We start from the raw sequence: 20,637 nt of genomic DNA, 5'->3' as shown, positions 1-20,637 counted from the left end.
AAGGTTTATTGCAGTTTCCATCCACATGGATAGTTGACTCTGTGACCCAGATTCAAAGATTAAGTCTTCCTAACACAAAATGGAGGCATCCCTGGATGGGCTCAAACCACTAACCCAGGGGTGGCCAAACGTTTTGAGTGGCGGGCCAAATTTGGTTCTAAATTTTGACCGGGGGGCCGAACCAGGAGCAGATGGAAATAGTGTTTGTGTGAAGTAATAGAAATGACATGTAAAGGTCATTGCATAAAAGGTTTGTACTTTTAGCAGGCAGTAAAGCGTGGATATTCAAAAAAAGCTTTTTGAAAACAAATGCATTTATTAACAGCATTAAAAAAATATTTCACCAAAAAACTACTATCACTGATTCTCATTAAATACGACACTGTTATTATGAATAATAGTTTCCATCACTTTAGCGCTTGCAGGTCAGATTTATGAAATATGTTTATCTAATGAGGCAAAATCACATCAAACGGCAAACATTCTGACCAAATACATCATCTTGAGGAATCAGTGAAAGAATACATCTAAATAAAGTAATATAGAAATCAATAGTATTGTTGGTCTCCCTTTTTTTGCCAGGGCATCATGGTCTGGCGTAAAATTTGTTGTGGTAATGCTTAGGATAGAGCCGAGGTGTTGGAACGTTAACCTAAATCTGTGACGGGCTTTGTTGACGTTCATGTGGCCGAGCATCTGCTCACAGACGTAGGTCGAGCCAAATTGTCCACTCTTATTTTTAAAACACTTGGCACTCAGTGTCCACCTTTCTTTTCCTCGGGCCACTCATTTTAATGGAAGGATTCCAGGGGAAGGTTTGTGGGTGGCATTAGCGTAAAACTGTATCTGAAACCTCAGCGCGCGAATTACGAGAATGCTGACGTCACAGCCCACACTCGAAAATTCGGCAATGATGGAAATTGAGCGCGGAGTGCACCGGGTCCGTACTACTTAGTACGTACACGCACTTGTGAGTGTGCACCGAGCTTTCTGACACTGCTTCCGGGAGTAAATGCGCGGGCGGGCGCTTCCCTATCTATTGGGGAAACATAGTGATTGCAGGGAAGATGACAAAAAAAAAAAAAAAAAAAAGTTTAATAATACAATTTATTGAGGTTTGGCGGGCCGGATTAAACGGGCCTTGTTTCAAAAAAAAAAAAAGTCAAAAGTCAAAAGTCAGCTTTATTGTCAATTTCTCCACATGCCAAAGACACCCAAAGAAACCGAAATTTCGTTCCCCCCTATCCCACGGTGACAAGACATGGCCCACAACAGAAAATCAAGTAAACAAGTAAACAACAGCGTGCTGAATAAATAATGAATAAATAACACAACAAATAAATAAATAAGAGGAGCAAAAAGGAGCAAGTGAGCGTACAGCAGACATTCCAGAAAATAGCGCAACAGTGCCGCACGCTACGCAGAAGGGGGTAGCGAGTTCAGCGTCCTAACAGCCTGGAGAAAGAAGCTGTTGGCGAGTCTAGTGGTGCGGGAGCGCAGGCTCCCGTACCTCTTCCCAGAGGGCAGAAAGTCAAACAAAGAGTGAGCCGGGTGACTCACATCTCTCGCAATCGAGGTTGCCTTGCGGGCGAGATGGGAGGTGTGAATGTCCTTCAGGGAGGGGAGCGAAGCACCAATAATCTCTACCAGCCGTATTCACTATGCGCTGCAGGGCCTTCAAGTTCTGTTCATTGCAGTTACCACCCCAGACAGCGATGCAACTGGTGAGGACGCTCTCAATGGTGCCACGGTAGAATGTAGACAGGACTGCCTGAGGAGCACATGCACGCCTGAGCTTCCGCAGGAAGTACAGGCGGCGCTGAGCTTTCTTTGCCAGTGACGAGGTGTTTGCGGACCAGGAGAGGTCCTCACTGATGTGCACCCCCAGGAACTTGGTGCAGCTCACCCTCTCCACCACAGCACCGTCGATGATCAGCGGCAGGTGTTTTGTGTGACCCTTCCGGAAGTCAACAACGATTTCCTTGGTCTTGTTTACGTTCAGCAGGAGGTTGTTCACCCTGCACCACATGGTCAGAAGGTCAACTTCCGACCTGTACCGAGTTTCGTCGCCCTTCGTGATGAGACCCACCAGAGTCGTGTCGTCAGCAAACTTCACTATGAGGTTGTCGCTGTAGGTCGCAGTGCAGTTATGCGTCAGCAGGGTGAAGAGCAATGGACTGAGCACGCAGCCCTGGGGGGGCCCCCGTGCTCAGCGTGATGCTGGCGGAGATCTTGTCGCCAACACACACCACCTGAGGCCTCTGACAGAGGAAGTCCAGTAGCCAGTTGCAGAGGGAGGTACTGAGGCCCAGCTCGTCGAGTTTGCAGATGAGTTGCTGCGGCACAATGGTGTTGAAGGCAGAGCTGAAGTCCACAAACAGCAACCTCACATACGAGTCCTTTCTCTCCAGGTGGGTGAGGACCGAGTGGAGGGCAGAGCAGATGGCATGCTCAGAGGACCGTTTGACACGGTACGCAAACTGGAAAGGGTCAATGGTGGGGGGGAGAACGGATTTGATGTGCTCCATGACAAGCCGCTCAAAGCACTTCATGATGATGGGCGTCAGTGCCACAGGGCGGTAGTCATTGAAGCAGGACGGTGCAGGTTTCTTCGGCACAGGAACGATGGTGGCAGCCTTGAAACACGAGGGGACGATGGCCTGCTGCAGGGAAACGTTAAAGATGTCCGTGAAGACACCCGACAGCTCCCCAGCGCAGTCCTTCAGCGCTCGACCCGGGATGTTGTCAGGGCCCGCCGCCTTACGGGTGTCAATAGCGACAAGCACCCTCCTCACTCCGTCGGCAGAGAGGCGCAGGGGCTGCTCGTGTGGGGGGGGAGTGGTCTTCAGCGGGCAAGTGCTGTTCTGGGCGTCGAAACGAGCAAAGAAGCGGTTTAGATCGTTCAGCAGACGGATGTCGCCCTCACAGCTCCTCGGCGCGGGCTTGTAGTCCGTGATGGTCTGAATGCCCTGCCAAAGGCTACGTGCGTCCTTGCTGTCCTTGAAGTGGGTGGAGACCTTGCACGAGAACGCCTTTTTCGCTTCTTTGATGCCTCGGGACAGGTCGGCCCTCGCTGTCCTCAAGCCAGCCTCATCCCCCGCTCTGAAAGCCTTGTCCCTGGCCCTCAGCAGTCTGAGGACACCCCCTGTCAGCCACGGCTTCCAGTTCGCGCGAGTGACGACAGATTTTGAGCAAGTCACATCATCGATGCACTTCGTGATGTAAGAGGAAACAGAGTCAGTATACTCCTCTATGTCCGTCCGATCGTTGTAGGTGGCCGCCTGCTTAAACAAGTCCCAGTCAGTGGTGTCGAAGCAGTCACGAAGTGCATCGGAGGCACCCTCAGGCCACACCCGAACCCGCCTCCGAACCGGCCTGGATGCCTTTACCAATTGTCTGTATGCGGGCAAAAGCAAAACGGTGAGATGGTCAGAAAGCCCAAGATGGGGGAAGGGGGTGGCTTTGAAAGCTCCCTTTTGCGCAGAGTAGACTCTTTGTAAAAGTATTTCTGTTTTGCGTCCTTTTGCATTTAGCTGGCTCATTAATTTTTCTGTGCAAATCGTTGCCGTGCTGCCGGGATCAAGGAAGGCATAGGTTTGAATATACCTGTCCCCTTTTGCCACCTTAACCCTGACAGGAAGAATTGCCGTGCTGGCTCTCCGGCCCCAGTAGCATTGCCTGCTGAAACAAGAGCGCTGCTTATGGAGGTCTTTTCTGTCTCAGTAATGGCCTTTGTCGTTTGATTTGTCTGTTTGGGAATTATTGCATTGTTAATATGGAGTACAGTAGGATGCTTCATTTGACAGACATGGCACATTAATCTCCTTTTACAATTTTGGCTTAAATGACCTTTCAACAGGCAACCAAAACGATGTCCATGACTTCTTAGAAATTCAACCTTGTTGTCATGTGCCTCTGCTTTGAAAAGTGAGCATTCAATCAGAGCATGTCTCCCTTGGCAGAATCCACAGGAAGAGATGTTAGAATTGGGTGAGGCTTGAAGGGTTGCTGATGGAACAGCTGATTGCCTTACAGTGTGTCCTGTTTGTGTGTTTACTGCCACTGAGGTAGCAAAACTGCTGGTTTTACCTTTGATTGATTTTGGTTGGAATCTCGAAATGGGCCTTTTTGTGGGGTTTTGGTCTTGAATGTTTCCAAATAAGGGATCCAAAAGCATCTTAGCATGTTTTTCCACAAAATCCACAAGGTGATGGAATCTGATTCTACTTCCAGTTCCCTGCTGTGTCTCATAGGCTGTGGCCCGCCATTTTTCCCTGAGCTTGTAGGGCAGTTTGGATGTGATTAATCTTGGATTTGATGGGATCTCAAGTTCCTCTAAATACTGCAAGTCTTGCATTACATTACAGCATCCTCTTAAATAGATTGCATATGCATGCATCGTTTTCCCATCCTCAGCTTAAATCGCTCTCCAACTCAAAGCTTTCTCCAAGTAAGCAGCAGAAATCTTTATTTCATTCCCAAAGTTCTGTTTTAACAGGTCTCTTGCTTCCTTATAGCCCCTGCCTACTCCCATGTGCAAACAGCTGCGAACCAGATCTCTAGGCAAACCAGAAGTGAACTGTTCTAGATAGTATAGTCTGTCTTGATTATTTTTAGATTTATCTTCAATTAAGTGTTCAAATGCACGAATAAACGACTGATATGCCAATAGATTACCATCAAAAACATGAATTTCTTTTACAGGTAATTTAGATAAAGTTTGCTGTGAGACAATGCGTTCTGCTATAAAATTTTGTCTTTGAATAACTACGTACATCCAAATTACCAGGGGTAGCATTAACACCCTCGCTTGAGTTAACTGGTTTAGTATGTGTCATGGTGACTTTTAGTTTTGGTTTTGTAAGTTTGAGTTGCATTCTTAATTTGACGTTTTATTTCTGGTGAGCGGGGAGGTGGAGGCCTGTTGAGATTTGAGATGGTTTGCTGGAGTGGGGTTTTGGGTATGGCACCTACGTAATTGCACGAATTCCACATTGCTTTCCATTGTTACTGGTTAATGGTGAGAATCATAATACTCATTCATGGCATCATCTGGGGCCTCCTGGCTCCCCTCATCATCACTTTGGAGTATTTTTATTTTAGCAGCTGATGCAGCAAGGTCTGCATCCAACTAAATTTTTTCCATCTTTGATTTCAATTATATTTCCTCCAACTGCAAAGTTTGTTTTTCTTTCAATGCAGCAGCTCGTGCCAGTGCAGCAGCCTGATCTGCCTTGGCCTTCTTTAATGCTGAGGAGACTGACGAGACAGCGCTAGACTTTGATCTGCATGATACATTTGATCTGCGTAATATATTTGACATGCTGTCTTGTGGCCCAATCTTTGTGCAATTCCTCTTTTCCATGTTTCCACTTCTTTAATGAAATAATTCAGGTTAGTTATCCTGGGTTCATACCAGTCATAATAATCATTTTCCTCCTGCGTTAAGAGTTCTTGCGCAGACTCGTGCGCATTTGTAAATTCCTCCACAGTTCCTTTAAAAACTTCAAATGCGTCACTGACTTTATCAACATTTCCAACATCAGTCATCAAAGCCTTAATTTCATTTAATTTTCTCGTGCATGCCCCCAATCTGCCTCTGCGTGAGGCAGAGCACGACTTCCACACGTCTTCCCCAACTGCGGGCTCAATTGTCTGTCCGACATCCTCACAGGTTACCACGCAAATTCCTTCAATTTCCGTTTAGTTAATCTTTAAACATCATTCCATCATTCCGTTTTGTTGCAGCCCACATCCACAATACGCAATTTTGCATTCCACAGTCCCAATTGTTTCCTTGTAGCGCAGCAGCAGCTTTCATTCATAAAGCTGATCAGCTGTTTTTACTCACGGTTTCCTCATCTGACAGCGGGTGATCGCTTGGGTCCACGGACTCTCCGAATTAATTTCCTTGGAGTCGTCAGTGAAGTTTTTTCAATTTGTTATGGCTACTCTTGTATTCCAAAAATTGTCACCACAAAAATAAAAGAGTAGCTTGGAAGGAGGAGGTCTTAAACCAGGCAAACTACGGCCCGCGGGCCACATCCGGCCCACGGGGTCGTTTAATCCGGCCCGCCAGACCTGAATAAATTGTATTATGAAACATTTTTTTTGTCATTTTCCCTGCAATGACTGTGTTTCCCCAGTAGATGGGGAAACGCCCGCCCGCGCATTTACTCCCGGAAGCCGTGTCAGAAAGATCTTTGCACACTCACAAGTGCGTGTACGTACTCAGTAGTACGGACCCGGCGCACTCCGCGCTCTATTTCTATCAATTCCGAATTTTGAGTGTGGGCTGTGACGTCAGCATTCTCGTAATTCGCACGCTGAGCTTTCAGATACAGTTTTACGCTAAAGCCACGCACGCACAAACCTTCCCCTGGAATCCTTCCATTAAAATGAGTGGCCCAAGGAGAAGAAAGGCGGACACTGAGAGCCGACCGAGTGTTTAAAAAAGAGTGGACAATTTGGCTCTACCGACGCGTGTGAGCAGACGTTCAGCCACGTGAACATCAACAAGCCCCGTCACAGATCTAGGCTAACGGACCAACACCTCGACTCTATCCTAAGAATTGCCACAACAAATTTTACTCCAGACTATTTAGCACTAGCAAAAAAAGGGAGACCAACAACACGGTTCCCACTGAAAATGAAGGGGCGTTTCTCTAGTTTGTTGTAAAAAAAAAAAAAAAAAGCATTTTGAAAATAATTTGTACAAATAGCAGGGATTGAAACTAGCGACCATTCTCATTTTCAAACAATGCAGGATGTTCAAGGACATTGATGCACCACCTGTTTATGACTAATCTTAACTTTTAAAGGTTTTAAGGCCGACTTTAAGGAAGTGTTTGCCGTTTCCTCACCTCTGTCACCAGGTGTTTTTGAGTTAAAGCTCTGCTATGATTTTCAGATATTCGTCACCGTGTTGCCGTTTTGATTCTTTATTACTTTATTTAGATGTACCGTAATTGCCGGACTATAAGCCGCGACTTTTTTCCAAAATTTTGGAGCCTGCGGCTTATAGTCAGGTGCGGCTTATATAAGATTTTTTTCGTGATTTTTGTGATGACTTGATCACTTTTACCCTTAACACTATTATATACAGTAAAAGCTACAAAACAAACTGACAAATAACTCGTTTTCAAATCAGACGAGTAAAAACTGGTCAAATATTTAACAAAAAAGATATTAAAAGTGAAGACAATTTGCAATTCTAGTAATGACACACGAATTTGATGCACAATTTGTCTTCGCAGGCCACATAGAATGATGTGGCGGGCCGTATCTGGCCCCTGGGCCTTGAGTTTGACACCTGTGCTCTAAACCCTTTCTCTTACTCTGCCATGTCACTCAGAGATTACACAAAGCAGTGGCGCTGTTTGGACCATCTGCATTGTATTAAAACCCAATCAATCAGCATTTAAATTCAATTCTTCTGACATTTTGCTCACCAAAAACAAGTTGAAATGAATGTGAACTTTTAATGCATTTTATTCAGAAGGTTACTTTGAACCTTAAACGGCGGCGCGGCACACTTATGGATTTTTACAGCCTCCGGTCTCTAGGGGACGCTCTAGCAGGAAGCAAGAGCGAGACAGGAGAAGAAGAGATAATGCGCCGAAGAAGACGTGCTCGTTTGTGTTTACATTTCGCGCATCACGCACACACCCGCATTCACACAAAGACAGGAAGCTTTTATACACAAACCGTCATTATGGGGGACAAAAGAAATGCATATGATGCCGCTTTTAAGCTATACGTGTCGCTTGCTAGTTTAATGTAATTTAGCGCTTCGTGCATGAATAAGATTAGCATGAACAGACCCTTTTCACACTCGAAGAAATGCATAAAACCGACGACGAAAGAGAGACTGAGAAAGTGTGAGGCGAAGGATATCTAACGCTATTCCAATCGAACACTAAGGAGGAAGACTTCGATGGTTTCAGTGCACAGGAGGAAGATGAAGACAGCTCTTTTTTTACTTTTACTGGTATGTTTTTTTTTTAACCAGCCCTGTTAGTGCTGTGCTACTGTATTGCTGCTGTGTTACCGCCGCGTCTCAGTGACTTTGCTGTGTTACTTCCGTGTTGCTGCGGTATTACTGCCACGTCACAGGCAGTGTTTGGAAAGAAATGTTAAGGTATGTTATTAAAGCTTTAAAAAAACTTTCTGTGTCCAGTCTTTCTTTGCTGATAACTCGCGTGCACACTTCCGCGTTGCTGCGGGACTACTGCTGCGTCACAGGCAATGTTTAGAAAGAATTGTTCAAGTATGTTATTAAAACGTTAAAAAGGCTTTCTATGTACTGTCTTTCTTTGTAAAAAGCTCGTGTGCATGTGCGTCTTATAGACCGGTGCGGTTTATGTACGAAAAAAACTGAAATATACCTGAATTTTAGCTGGTGCGTCTTATAATCCGGTGCGGTTTATAGTCCGGCAATTACGGTATTCTTTCAGTGATTCTTCAAGATGATGTATTTGGTCGGAATGTTTGCCATTTTATGTGAATTCGCCTCATTAGAAAAACATATTTCATAAATCTGACCTGCAGCCGCTGAAGTGATGGAAAATCAAAATAACAGTGTCGTATTTAATGAGAATCACTGTCTTTGGGTGAAATATTTTGTTTAATGCTGCTAATAAATGCATTTGTTTTTAAAAAGCTTTTTTTCGAATATCCATGCTTTACTACCTACTAAAGGCCAAAACCTTTTATGCAATGACCTTTACATGTCATTTATAATACTTCACACAAACACTACATCCATCTGCTCCTGGTTCGGCCCCCCAGTCAAAATTTAGAATCCAATTCGGCCCGCAAGTCAAAAAGTTTGCCCACCCCTGTCTTAAACCCACTAAACCAAAAAGCACTCGTGGAGATAGTTCGTCAATCCATAGAAGGTATTTATTTACATTAAACATAAATCTCCGGATTGACTTTCATACAAGAAAAATAAAACAATAAAACATAATCTAGTAATGATTTTAGTGATCTTAGTGGTTGAAAAAACGGTATCACTACTCCTCCTTCAAAACCAAGAAAAGCCAAAAGGGAAGCACACCTGTCCTAACTCCCTCATTATAGGTAGGAGGTGGCTGCAAAGGAGGAGGAGACCTGACTGGCACTGTCCCTATCTGGCTTCACATATAGAACAGAAATAATTCATAGGTCAGACCACAAATAATAATGATATTAATACAATCAATATAAGAAATTAACTAGGCTCCAACAGGAAAATTCAAAATAAAGCGTCGAGAGCAGGATGTTATTGCACAGCAATGTCTCTGAGACTCTAAGAGTGGTGTGAGTTCATCAGAGCGACAGCCTGGGGGAAGAAGCTGTCTCTGTGTCTGCTCGTTTTGGCGTACAGTGCTCCGTAACGCCGTCCGGAAGGGAGTAGTTTGAACAGACTGCAGCTGCGACTAAACTCAGCTCCAATACTCTCAGGCCGAACTTGGTTAGCATTTTGGCCCCTAATCAAAAGGTTGGTGGTGAGAGCCCACCCAGTTATGTCTCTGTGTTTTGTCGCTAGGACTTGGTCATTGGATCTACTGGGGAACCTTCCATGAGTTGAGTCTAGTTTTTGGAGCCCACCCGGTTATATCTCTGTGTTTTGTCGCTTCGGACTTGGTCATTGGATCTAGTGGGACATGCTCCATAACTTGTTCATTAGAAGCCGCAGTTTGACATCCATCCATCCATCCATCCATCCATCCATCCATCCATCCATCCATCCATCCATCCATCCATCCATCCATCCATCCATCCATCCATCCATCCATCCATCCATCCATCCATCCATCCATTTCTATACTGCTTGTCCCCACGGGGGTCGCGGAGGTGCTGGAGCCTATCCCAGCAATCATCAGGCAGTAACCGCAGACATTGACAGAATAACTAATTTTCAAAAGTTTAAGCAGACTTCTGACGCATGCTGCTGTGGTGCAATTCGTTAGCACATTCAGCTGTTAACTGAAAGGTTGGTGGTTCAAGCCCACACAGGGATGCATATGTCTACTAATGGCAGTGATTGATCTTGGGATCATGTAGTCCAAGAGTCAACTCTTGCTGTGAATCAGAACAAAACAAATGACAATACAGGACTGTCTCAGAAAATTAGAATATTGTAATCTTTATTTTCTGTAATGCTATTAAAAAAAAAAAACAGAAATGTCATACATTCTAGATTCATTACAACCCAACTGAAATATTGCAAGCCTTTTATTATTTTAATATTGCTGGTTATAGCATACAGCTTAAGAAAACTCAAATATCCTATCTCAAGATATTAGAATATCATGAAAAAGTATTCTAGTAGGGTATTCAACTAATCACTTGAATGGTCTAATTAACTCGAAACACCTGCAAGGGTTTCCTGAGCCTTGGTTCAGTAAAAAAAATCACAAGACTGCTGATCTGACTGCTGTCCAGAGGACCATCATTGACACTCTCCATCAGGAGGGTAAGACACAAAAAGAATTTTCTCAAAGAGCAAGCTGTTCACAGAGTGCAGTTTCAAAGCACATCTACAAAAAGTCTGTTGGAAGGGGGAAATGTGGCAGGAAACGTTGCACAACCAAGAGAGATGACCGCAGCCTTAACAGCATTGTGAAGATGAGTCGCTTCCAGAATTTGGGGGAGCTTCAAAGACAGTGGCCTGAAGCTGGAGTCCAGGTATCAAAAGCCGCTGTTCACAGACGTGTCCGGGAAATGGGCTACAATAGCCTTATTCCCATGGTCAAGCCACTTCTGAACTCAAGACAACGGAAGAAGCGTCTGACTTGGGCTATGGAAAAGAAGCACTGGACAGTTCCAGAGTCGTCCAAAGTCCTCTTTTCAGACGAAAGCAAGTTTTGTATTTCATCTGGAAGTCAAGGCGCCAGAGTCTGGAGAAAGGCTGGAGAGGAGCAAAATCCAAGTTGCTTGAAATCCAGTGTGAAGTTCCCACAGTCAGCGATGGTTTGGGGAGCCATGTCAGCTGCTGGTGTTGGTCCACTGTGTTTCATCATGTCCAGAGTAAACGCAGCTATGTACCAAGAGATTTTAGAGCACTACATGCTTCCGTCTGCTGAAAAGCTCAATGGAGATGATGATTTCATTTTCCAGCATGATCTGGCACCTGCCCACAGTGCCAAAACCACCAGTAAATGGTGTACTGACCATGGCATTACTGTCCTCGATTGGCCTGCCAATTCCCCTGACCTGAACCCCATAGAGAATTTTTGGGGTATTGTGAAGAAGAAGCTGAAAGACACCAGACCCAATTATGCAAATGAGCTAAAGGCTGCTATTGAAGCATCCTGGGCATCCATAACACCTCAGCAATGCCACAGGCGTATAGCCTCCATGCCACGCCGCATTGATGCAGTAATCTGTGCAAAAGGATTCCCAACCAAGTACTGAGTGAATTAATGGACATTTTCAAACGTTTGATTTTGTTTTGCTGTTTTAAATCTTTTTTTTACTTGGTCTGAGGAAATATTCAAATTTTTTGAGATATGATTTTTGAGTTTTCTTAAGCTGTAAGCCATACTCAGCAATATTGAAATAATAAAAGGCTTGCAATATTTCAGTTGATTTGTAATGAATCCAGAATGTATGACATTTTTGTTTTTTAATTGCATTACAGAAAATAAAGAACTTTATCACATTATTCTATTTCTCTGAGACAGTCCTGTACCTGCTGGAGAGCAGGGGTTTGGATGTTGAGTGCGAGTTGGCCTCCTTAACCAATTTTAGAGTAACACCCAAAATACAGATTCAACGCTCTGAGGCCCACTTGATTTGCATGTTTAGCTCTTAGTCAAAAGGTTGGTGGTTGTTGCCCATCCTGTAACATCTCTCTGTTTTGACATCAGAACTTTGGCTTTGGATCCAATGAGCAGGTAACTGTGCATTGCTCTTTACAAGCGTCTGTGAATCCAAAAATGTATATGAGTTGTATATCATGCGGTTTGCAATTGGATATTGCCAGACCAATATCCTTCAGAAGCTTGATAAAACTCTACATACTAAGTCTCTGTGGCGCAACCGGTTAGTGCTTTTGGCTGTTAACCGAAAGATTGGTGGTTCGAACTTTATTCTCTCTGAATACAATACTTTGCATTTGGTTCACAATTCTGATCCGTCTGTAAATTGAATCTATACAAATTGATATGGTTGCTGAAGAGAAGGCAATTCGTTTACCAACTGGTAATCTTATGCACAACACTCAGATCAATCCCCTGAATTTAGCATGAATTGGCATGCTTAATGGATCTCACAGTGACACCCTAAACTCAGCTCCATTACTCTCAGGCCCACTTGGTTAGCATTTTGGCTCCTATTCAAAAGATTGGTGGTGGGAGCGCACCCAGTTATGTCTCTGTATTTTTCCGCTAGGACTTGGTCATTGGATCGAGTGGAAAACGTTCCATGAATTGAAACAAGTTTTTGGAGCCCACCCAATTATGTCTCTGTATTTTGTCGCTAGAACTTGGTCGTTGGATCTAGTGGGAAATGCTCCATAACTTGTTCTTTACAAGCCTCAGTTAGTCAGCCAATTGTATACAATTAGTTGTTAGTAATGTCTAAACCTAACCCTAATCCTGTTCGTTGACATTGATGGATCACTAATCTTTGAGAGTTAAATCAGACTCTTGCAGGATGTCTCTGTGGCGCAGTTGGTTAACATATCGTGTTTGTTAATATATGCGTGTTTGAACGCAGTCTCCCTTTGGTCTCTTGCAAGAGAGTATTTATTGAGAGAAAGCAGGGTGGGGGTAAGCATGGACTGGTTTGGTGAACCCCCTGCCTCTGGTCAAATCAGAGCAGGGGGTGTTTTACGATGTTGGGGTAAACAAAACAACTTTGATTGCTTCCTCTGCAGCTGGTCAACCAGTGAAGGGGAACTTAGCACTTTGTTTTACTACGTTGTGAGAACAGGACAATTTCTTTTAATTTTTATTCAATGTTTTACCAGGTAAGCCAATTGAGAACACTTTCTCATTCACAATGGCACCCTGGAGGCAAGGTGTGTGAAGTGTCTTGCCCAAGGACACAACAACATTTTACTGTGACAGAGCTGGGAATCGAACCGCCAACACTCCGGTTACTAAACGATCCTCTCTGCTGCCTGAGCCACAGCCGCCACTGGTTTGGTTAATCATTATATTCTACATTTCAACATAATCATATGTGGTGAATTCTCCGATGTTCTGCTGGTCTCCGAGATCATACGGTGAATAAGTGGCTGGCTCAGGGAAGGAAAACTTCAGTGACACGCGGCTGATTGGGGAAAGATTTTATTCAACCGATGTCAGAATTGAAGTGTCTCTCTCTCTCCCGCCTTGGGTCTTATACCCCGCGCCCCCCCTGACCCGGGTCCATGCACACGAGGGCAGCTGGTCAACTTCTCCCTCGCCAGCTTGCTTTGTTGATTCTAACCAAAGGGTCGATTCCTGTATCTTGGTGCCAGGACGTCTGCCTTACTGGCCCCGGCCCCATAAAATCTCATGCGCGCATGATCTGGTCACTTCTAAACTTAGAAGTGAAATATACATTGTATGATACCTAAATAAAAATACACCACACATACAATCAAAATAATCTGTCAACCGTAACAATTGATCTTTGGATCATGGACTCCAAGAGTCAACTGCCTGTGAATCGAAACAAAACAAATGGCTATCCTTGCTGGAGGGCAGGGGTCAGCACGTTTGGACGTTGAGCGTGAATTGGCCTTCTTAACCAATTTTAGAGTAACACCCAAAATTCAGATTCATCGCTCTGAGGCCCACTTGGTTTGCATGTTTGGCTCTTAATCGAAAGGTTGGTGGTTGTTGCCCATCCTGTAACATCTCCCTGTTTTGAAATCGGAACTTTGGCTTTGGATCTAATGAGCAGGTTAGCGCATTGTTCTTCACAAGATTCTGTGAGTCAGAAAATGTGTGAGTTGTATATGATGCGGTTTGCCATTGGATATCACCAGATCACTATCCTTTAAAAGCTGGATCAATCTTAATATTGCAAGTCTCAGTGGCGCAACCAGATAGCGCGTTCGGCTGTTTACCGAAAGGTTGGTCGGTCGAGCCTGTCCAGGGGCGTTTGTCCTCTGAGGCAAAATTTTTTACAAATAATTTCCCGTGAGAGCCATACCATTTAAAAATGAAAACGATAGGCTAAATCAGCTATGGGCAAACTACGGCCCGCAGGCCACATCCAGCCCACGGGCCCGTTTAATCCGGCCCGCCAAACCTGAATAAATTGTATTATAAAACTTTTTTTTGGGTCATTTTCCCTGCAATCACTATGTTTCCCCAATAGATGGGGAAGCGCCCGCCCGGCATTTACTCCCGGAAGCCGTGTCAGAAAGCTCGGTGCACACTCACAAGTGAGTGTACGTACTAAGTACTCCGCGCTCAATTTCCATCATTGCCGAATTTCGAGTGTGGGCTCTGACGTCAGCATTCTCATAATTTGCGCCTGAGCTTTCAGATAGTTTTAGGCGAATGCCACCCACAAACCTTCCGCTGGAATCCTTCCATTAAAATGAGTGGCCCGAGGAAAAGAAAGGTGGCCACTGAGTGCTGAGTGTTTAAAAAAAAAGAGTGGCCAATATGGCCTGACACGTAGGTGTGTGAGCAGACGTTCAGCCACATGAACATCAACAAAGCCCGTCACAGATCTAGGTTAACGGATCGACCCCTCGGCTCTATCCTAAGAATTACCACACCAAATTATACTCCAGACCATGATGCACTAGCAAAAAAGGGAGACCAACAATACTATTGATTTCTTTATTACTTTATTTAGATGTATTCTTTCACTGATTCTTCAAGATGATGTATTTGGTAAGAATGTTTGCCGTTTGATGTGATTTTGCCTCATTAGATAAACATATTTCATAAATCTGACCTGCAAGCGCTGAAGTGATGGAAACTATTATTCATAATAACATTGTTGTATTTAATGAGAATCACTGATAGTAGTTTTTTGGTGAAATATTTTTTTAATACTGTTAATAAATGCATTTGATTTCAAAAAGCTTTTTTTAATATCCATGCTTTACTACCTACTAAAAGTACAAACCTTTTATGCAGTGACCTTTACATGTCATTTCTATTACTTCACACAAACACTACATCCATCTGCTCCTGGTTCGGCCCCCCCAGTCAAAATTTAGAACCAAATTCGGCCCGCCACTCAATAAGTTTGCCCACCCCTGGGCTAGGTACAATGAAATGCATGTACAGTGGAGCCTCGGTTTTCGACCACAATCGAAGGCTGTTTGAGAAGTGAATCGTTCAAATTCCAAATCATGTTTTCCAATTACAAACAATGGAAGAAAAAAAAATCAGTTTCAAACAAACAAACAAACAAACAAACAAACAAACAAACAAACAAACAAACAAACAAACAAACAAACAAACAAACAAACAAAAACCCGCCTTTTTAAAAAAAAATTCATTTACGCATTTTTGTCCGATCGCGCAACCGTAGCGCGTCGCCGACCGCGCAACTACACAGCGCTGGTCGCATTATTGTGACAGAGCCGTCGTTGAAATTTAGAAAATATGTTTAATGTCCTGATGTACTTTCCAAAATTTAAGTGGACCTCAGTGCGCAGGGAGCTTAATTTGGTCCGATCGCGCAACCGGAGCGCGCCGGGCGCTCACTGTCACATTGCTTTAAGAGCGTCTTTGTATTTTAGGCAGGTTTTACTACTCCCACGTGCTTCCTTTGGAGGCATGATTAGAGTTTATGCAATCCTCAGAGTAACGAGAATGTAATAACGAACGGAGTCAGTTGGCATGCGGGTCCTCTCGGCTCATCTCGCGAGGTTCGACAACCGAAATTTCGTCCGACATCCGAAGCAAAAAAAAATCTCGAATTTTTTGTTCCAATATCAATTTGTTCGAGAACCGGGACGTTCGAAAACCGAGGTTCCACTATATTTTAATGAAGATCAACGATTTTTTGAGTGTACTAATGTATTCTTTTTAATAACGTTACCAAAAGACCCATATTGGCTCGCGAGCCATAGGTTCCTGACACCTGCCCTAAACTCAGCTCCAATACTCTCAGGCCGAACTTGGTCAGCATTTTGGCTCCTAATCAAAAGGTTGGTGGTGAGAGCCCACCCAGTTATGTCTCTGTATTTTGTCGTTAGGACTTGGTCGTTGGATCTAGTGGGAAACGCTCCATGAGTTGAGCCTAGCTTTTGGAGCCTATGTCTTTGTGTTTTGTTGCTAGAGCTTGGTCGTTGGATTTAGTGGGACATGCTCCATAACTTCTTCTTTACAAGCCTCAGTTAGTCAGCCAGTTGTATACGATTAGTTGAGTCTAATGTTTTAACCTAACCCTTTGTTCGTTGTCATTGACAGACGACTAATCTTCAAGAGTTAAATCAGATCCCTGCAGCATGTCTCTGTGACGAAATTGGTTTGCGCATTCGGCTGTTAACATGGCCATTGTCAGATTACAAGTCTTTAAAAGGTTAATCAAACGCTCAGCAGGGTAACTCTCTGGTGCAACTAGATAGCACATTTGACTGTTATCTGAAGGGTTGGTGGTTCAAGCTCACTCAGGGATGCTAATGTTTACTGATTCCTGTGATTGATCTTTGGATCATGGAGTCCAAGAGTCAACTCTGCCTGTGAATGGAAACGAAACTAATAGCCATACTTGATGGAGAGAAGGGGTCAGCATGTTAGGATGTTCATCAAAAGGTTGTTATTGCAGACCATCCAGTGAAACGCATCAGGACTATCTAATGAATAAGGCCCTATGAAGACTGCATCACTGGCCTCTGTAATTTAGACAATTAAATGCAATGAGCTGTTGCTTTTCGGTACAACGTCAAAGCTTTCAGACAATGTGACATCTAGTCTTTGAAAGCTGTCTCTGTGGCACAATTGGTTAGCGCGTTCGGTTATTAATTGACAGGTTGGTGGTTTGAGTCCACCCAGAGATGGCTACTCTTACTCAAAGCAGTACTTTATGCTTGGCGTAGACCAGACATGTACAAAGTCCGGCCCGTGGGCCAAATCTGGCCCGTGTCTCAAATTAGTCCAGCCCGAAGCATCATGTCATAAAATCAATAATATGTGGCCCGCTGGCACTGTCGCGGGGACCTGTGCACCCCAGAGTGAGCCACAGAAATGAAATGCGTACAAACGGGAACGCACACATGAGCGAGCACTCATGATCGGTGTGAGTGCGTTCTTCCCTATCCCTTCCCAGTTTACGCACATACCGGTGTCCATTTGCAATATCATCAGTGACAGACACTTTTTCATTCAAATACGTATCTGCACACCAAAGACTAAAGCGACACTAAGATCAGAGATGCTGCCAGTGACGCTACACAGGGAAATGCAAAATAACCCACAGACTACTGGTAAAACCTCGGTCTATTTACTACTAACTCTACAAACACTACTGTGCATCCACGCTGCCCACTCACAGTGATTCCAAACAGCAAATATACTATGGATTATTATTTTGTGATTATAAAGTATTTTGTTGCGTATGAAGTTAAAATAAATAAGATAAAACGGAGAATGATTTAATTTGCCATGATACAATCTGGCGTGTTTACTGTAGTCTAAATGCCAATATAAACCTTCTTATTAATCCAATAATAAAACAATCTCAATATATGTAATAAAAAAATCATTAAACTTTCCTAAAATCGTTCAGTTGTATCTAATTTATTATTATTTTAATCTTCAACTATCCTGGTAATACTATTGAAAATAGATTCTGATTTGCAATATCAAACTATTTGCAGACAGCACAGGATAAGTTAATTTACAATGGTAATGCTTTGGTAATGGTTCGGTACCGATCCGCGGCCTGGTGGTTGGGGACCGCTGGTCTACACAACAAACTGATGAATAACTAGTTTTGAAATCAGAGACTAGTAAAACCTTCATTTTTTTAAAAATATGAATGGTAATAAAACTTCCTAGCAATATATCTGTTAGTGAAAAAAATTTGCAATTTTAGCGTTGACAAAGTCGATGCAGAATTTACACTGCGGGCCAAATTTGGCCGATGGGCCAGAGTTTGACACTCACACTTTAAAATAAGAATAGAACATCTAGCAATATGTCTCTGAGGTGCAATCGGTTAGTGCATTTGACTGTTAACTGAAAGGTTGGTGGTTCGAGCCTACCCAGAGACGTCTCCTTTTTGTGATGGGTCACATAGTCAACTGTCACTGGCTGGAAACTATGCAAATAAGCGTGGCTGTTGTAGAGCGTGGATTTCCCATAACTTTGCTTCTGTTGCTTTGTCATTGGTAATTAAATTAAAAGACAGTGTTAAAGCTCCTTATAACTAATATATGACCCCAGCCAGTGCCATATCCTACTTCTCTGATCATATTTGCTGAACCAGTCCATTCTTCAGGAAGCTCCTCCTATTCCTCTTCCATGTAGTGCTACTTTTTTTGGTTCAGAGTGACCCGACTACATCTTTATTTGAGGAGAAAATTGCATTTGGATGGATATAACATATTGGGCAAACCAAAAACCACATAAGCAGACAAAATGGTGACTTACACATAACTCTTTCCATTCCACAGGGATACTGCTCACACTGTGAAAGAGAAGTTTGGGAAACGACTCTATGATGCGCTGTTAATGTAAGTAGAGCTTGTTTGTAAAATGTCGTTTTCAATTCGGTTCTAAATTGTAGACATAAATAACTGGTGTTGTAATCAGAGGTAAGATCCCTGATATGGACTCCATTCTGGACAGAGATGACTTCACTATCATGAAGAGAGCCATCTACGCCACTCAGGTACTGTCCAACTTCAGCACCAGTCCGAGTTTGCTCTTGTGCTGTCTCTTGAGTTTTCTGCAAGTGCTGTCAGTGCTTTTCTTGTTCTTTTAAATGTTATGCTGTATCGACAGCATTTTAGCCATTCTCATTTGAAATAATAAACAACTATGGGGCATGATGTAAAATCTATATCAATCTGCCATAGTGCTCCCTGAACTTATTCTCTTAAGATTTCATCATGCCAACTTGACGGCATGTTAGTGTTTCCGTTCCTATATTTTGTAAAGGTCAGGTTGTCAAATGTCCTCAGGTTGCTATCTTGCAATGTTAGCATAGCAACTGTTTGCCTGTTAGCATTTGATCGATTCTCATTTATAATTGTGAACAATGACAGCGCACAATGTAAAATTGTTATTGCTATGCCATTGACCTGTCTGTACTCAGGTTAGCATACTGACTGTTAGCATGTTACAATTTTTTTTTTTTTTTTTAATGAAATAGGCGCGGTATGCTAATGTTAGCAACAAACAGGCCAGTTTAAAGCGACAGTCATTCGAACTACATATTGTATGCCGAGTGTTCAAAGTTCAAATACCTCAAAAGCGTTGTCTCTATCTATTTTTCTGAATGGAGTAAGCATTTCCTTACTAGCAATCAATGAAAGTGATGGTGCCCCCTGCTACTGAATTATTGAAAGCTGTATGGGGTAGGTCCTCATGTGTGGTAAAGCATGAATGAAATTCAGAGCCTTAATTACCTTCTCCTATCCCAGACTGTGGTTTAATAGACTGGTTGTGTCACTGTGATGTATTTTACAACAGACAGTTAAAATCCAAATGCCTATTAAAAGGTCTTTCTCAATTAAATGGATTTATGTTAATGTCAATATTTCTGAGGTATGAAATTGAATGCAAATGGGATTGACTAAAAATGTCTGGTAGGGATGATAAACTGAATGTCCTCATCGGTACTTTTAAAATGAAGTGTTGTGATTTGTAGTTCTTCATCTGCTGTCTCTCCCATTTTTTTTAATCACACTCACTCTTTTCAATAACAGCCTTGTCTATTTCACAAGTTTCACAACCATTTACTGTCAGGAATGTTTCATGCTGCAGTCCAGGCAGGCAATACAGGTTTAAATGTCAGCTAACTCTGCAACTGTTGTACAGTTTATTATTTCATTTCACGATTTAACCAGTGCTGGTCAGGTATTGTATTCAGGCAAAAAATGGCTCGGGGTTAGGATTTCAGGGCAAAATTTGGAGTTTAAGCGATCCGTTGAATGACTTGAACCCTGTTATTACATTTAAGAATCTATTTTTTGTAACACGTTATCAGTAAGCTTGGTCAAACAGTATGAGGCCCAAATATTTTACGCCAGGAATCACAAAACTACTCTCCGAGTACCACCATAATGACCAACAGTAAAATTGTTTGTTAGCGTATAGACTATATTACCCCAGCATACCATAACAATAACCCTGACGATTCGTAACGATGAGAAAAATTAGCAGGAATTTTATGTGCTGACAAAAATGATACTGTGAATAATTACCAGTTTACTGGAAGTAAAACGAAGACCTGTTAAATCACAACTTCCCCAGTTTCACAGTGCATTTTGCAGGGTGACTCATCAGATCTCATTCGTTCGAGGTTTAGATAATGTGAACTGATCAATCAATAAATCAATCAATAAGATTACTCTTTGAATTACAGAGACACAGCCTCCCTCCAGTAACAACCCACAACATGCTTGATGACTCATCAGATCCCATTCTAGCCAACATACGACGAATCGGCCTCTTCAATTCCAGGAATGACCGTGTCAAGGTACTAGAATGCGTATCAATTTCTTCCCTGAATTGA

At 43.0% G+C, this 20,637-nt stretch overlaps 1 protein-coding gene across 5 annotated transcripts in view; it reads left to right on the top strand.

Annotated features, from left to right (window-relative positions):
* gys2 (glycogen synthase 2) overlaps positions 1 to 20,637 on the top strand; it is a 46,763-nt gene that overhangs the window by 21,533 nt on the left and 4,593 nt on the right. For all 5 annotated transcript variants that reach the window (XR_007489513.2, XM_049760599.1, XM_049760600.2 and 2 more), the window contains exons 10-12: positions 18,572 to 18,631; positions 18,711 to 18,789; positions 20,488 to 20,601. Coding sequence is in view for 4 of the 5 variants with exons in the window: in XM_049760599.1 (XP_049616556.1) it covers positions 18,572 to 18,631; positions 18,711 to 18,789; positions 20,488 to 20,601 (253 nt within the window). In the remaining variant the exon portion in view is untranslated. The remainder of the gene's footprint in view (positions 1 to 18,571; positions 18,632 to 18,710; positions 18,790 to 20,487; positions 20,602 to 20,637) is intronic.

The sequence above is a fragment of the Syngnathus scovelli genome, chromosome 22, assembly GCF_024217435.2.
Source record: "Syngnathus scovelli strain Florida chromosome 22, RoL_Ssco_1.2, whole genome shotgun sequence".
Taxonomy (NCBI): domain Eukaryota; kingdom Metazoa; phylum Chordata; class Actinopteri; order Syngnathiformes; family Syngnathidae; genus Syngnathus; species Syngnathus scovelli.
The sequence above is the reverse complement of the archived record's forward strand: the minus strand, read 5'-3'. Positions and strand labels throughout refer to the sequence as shown.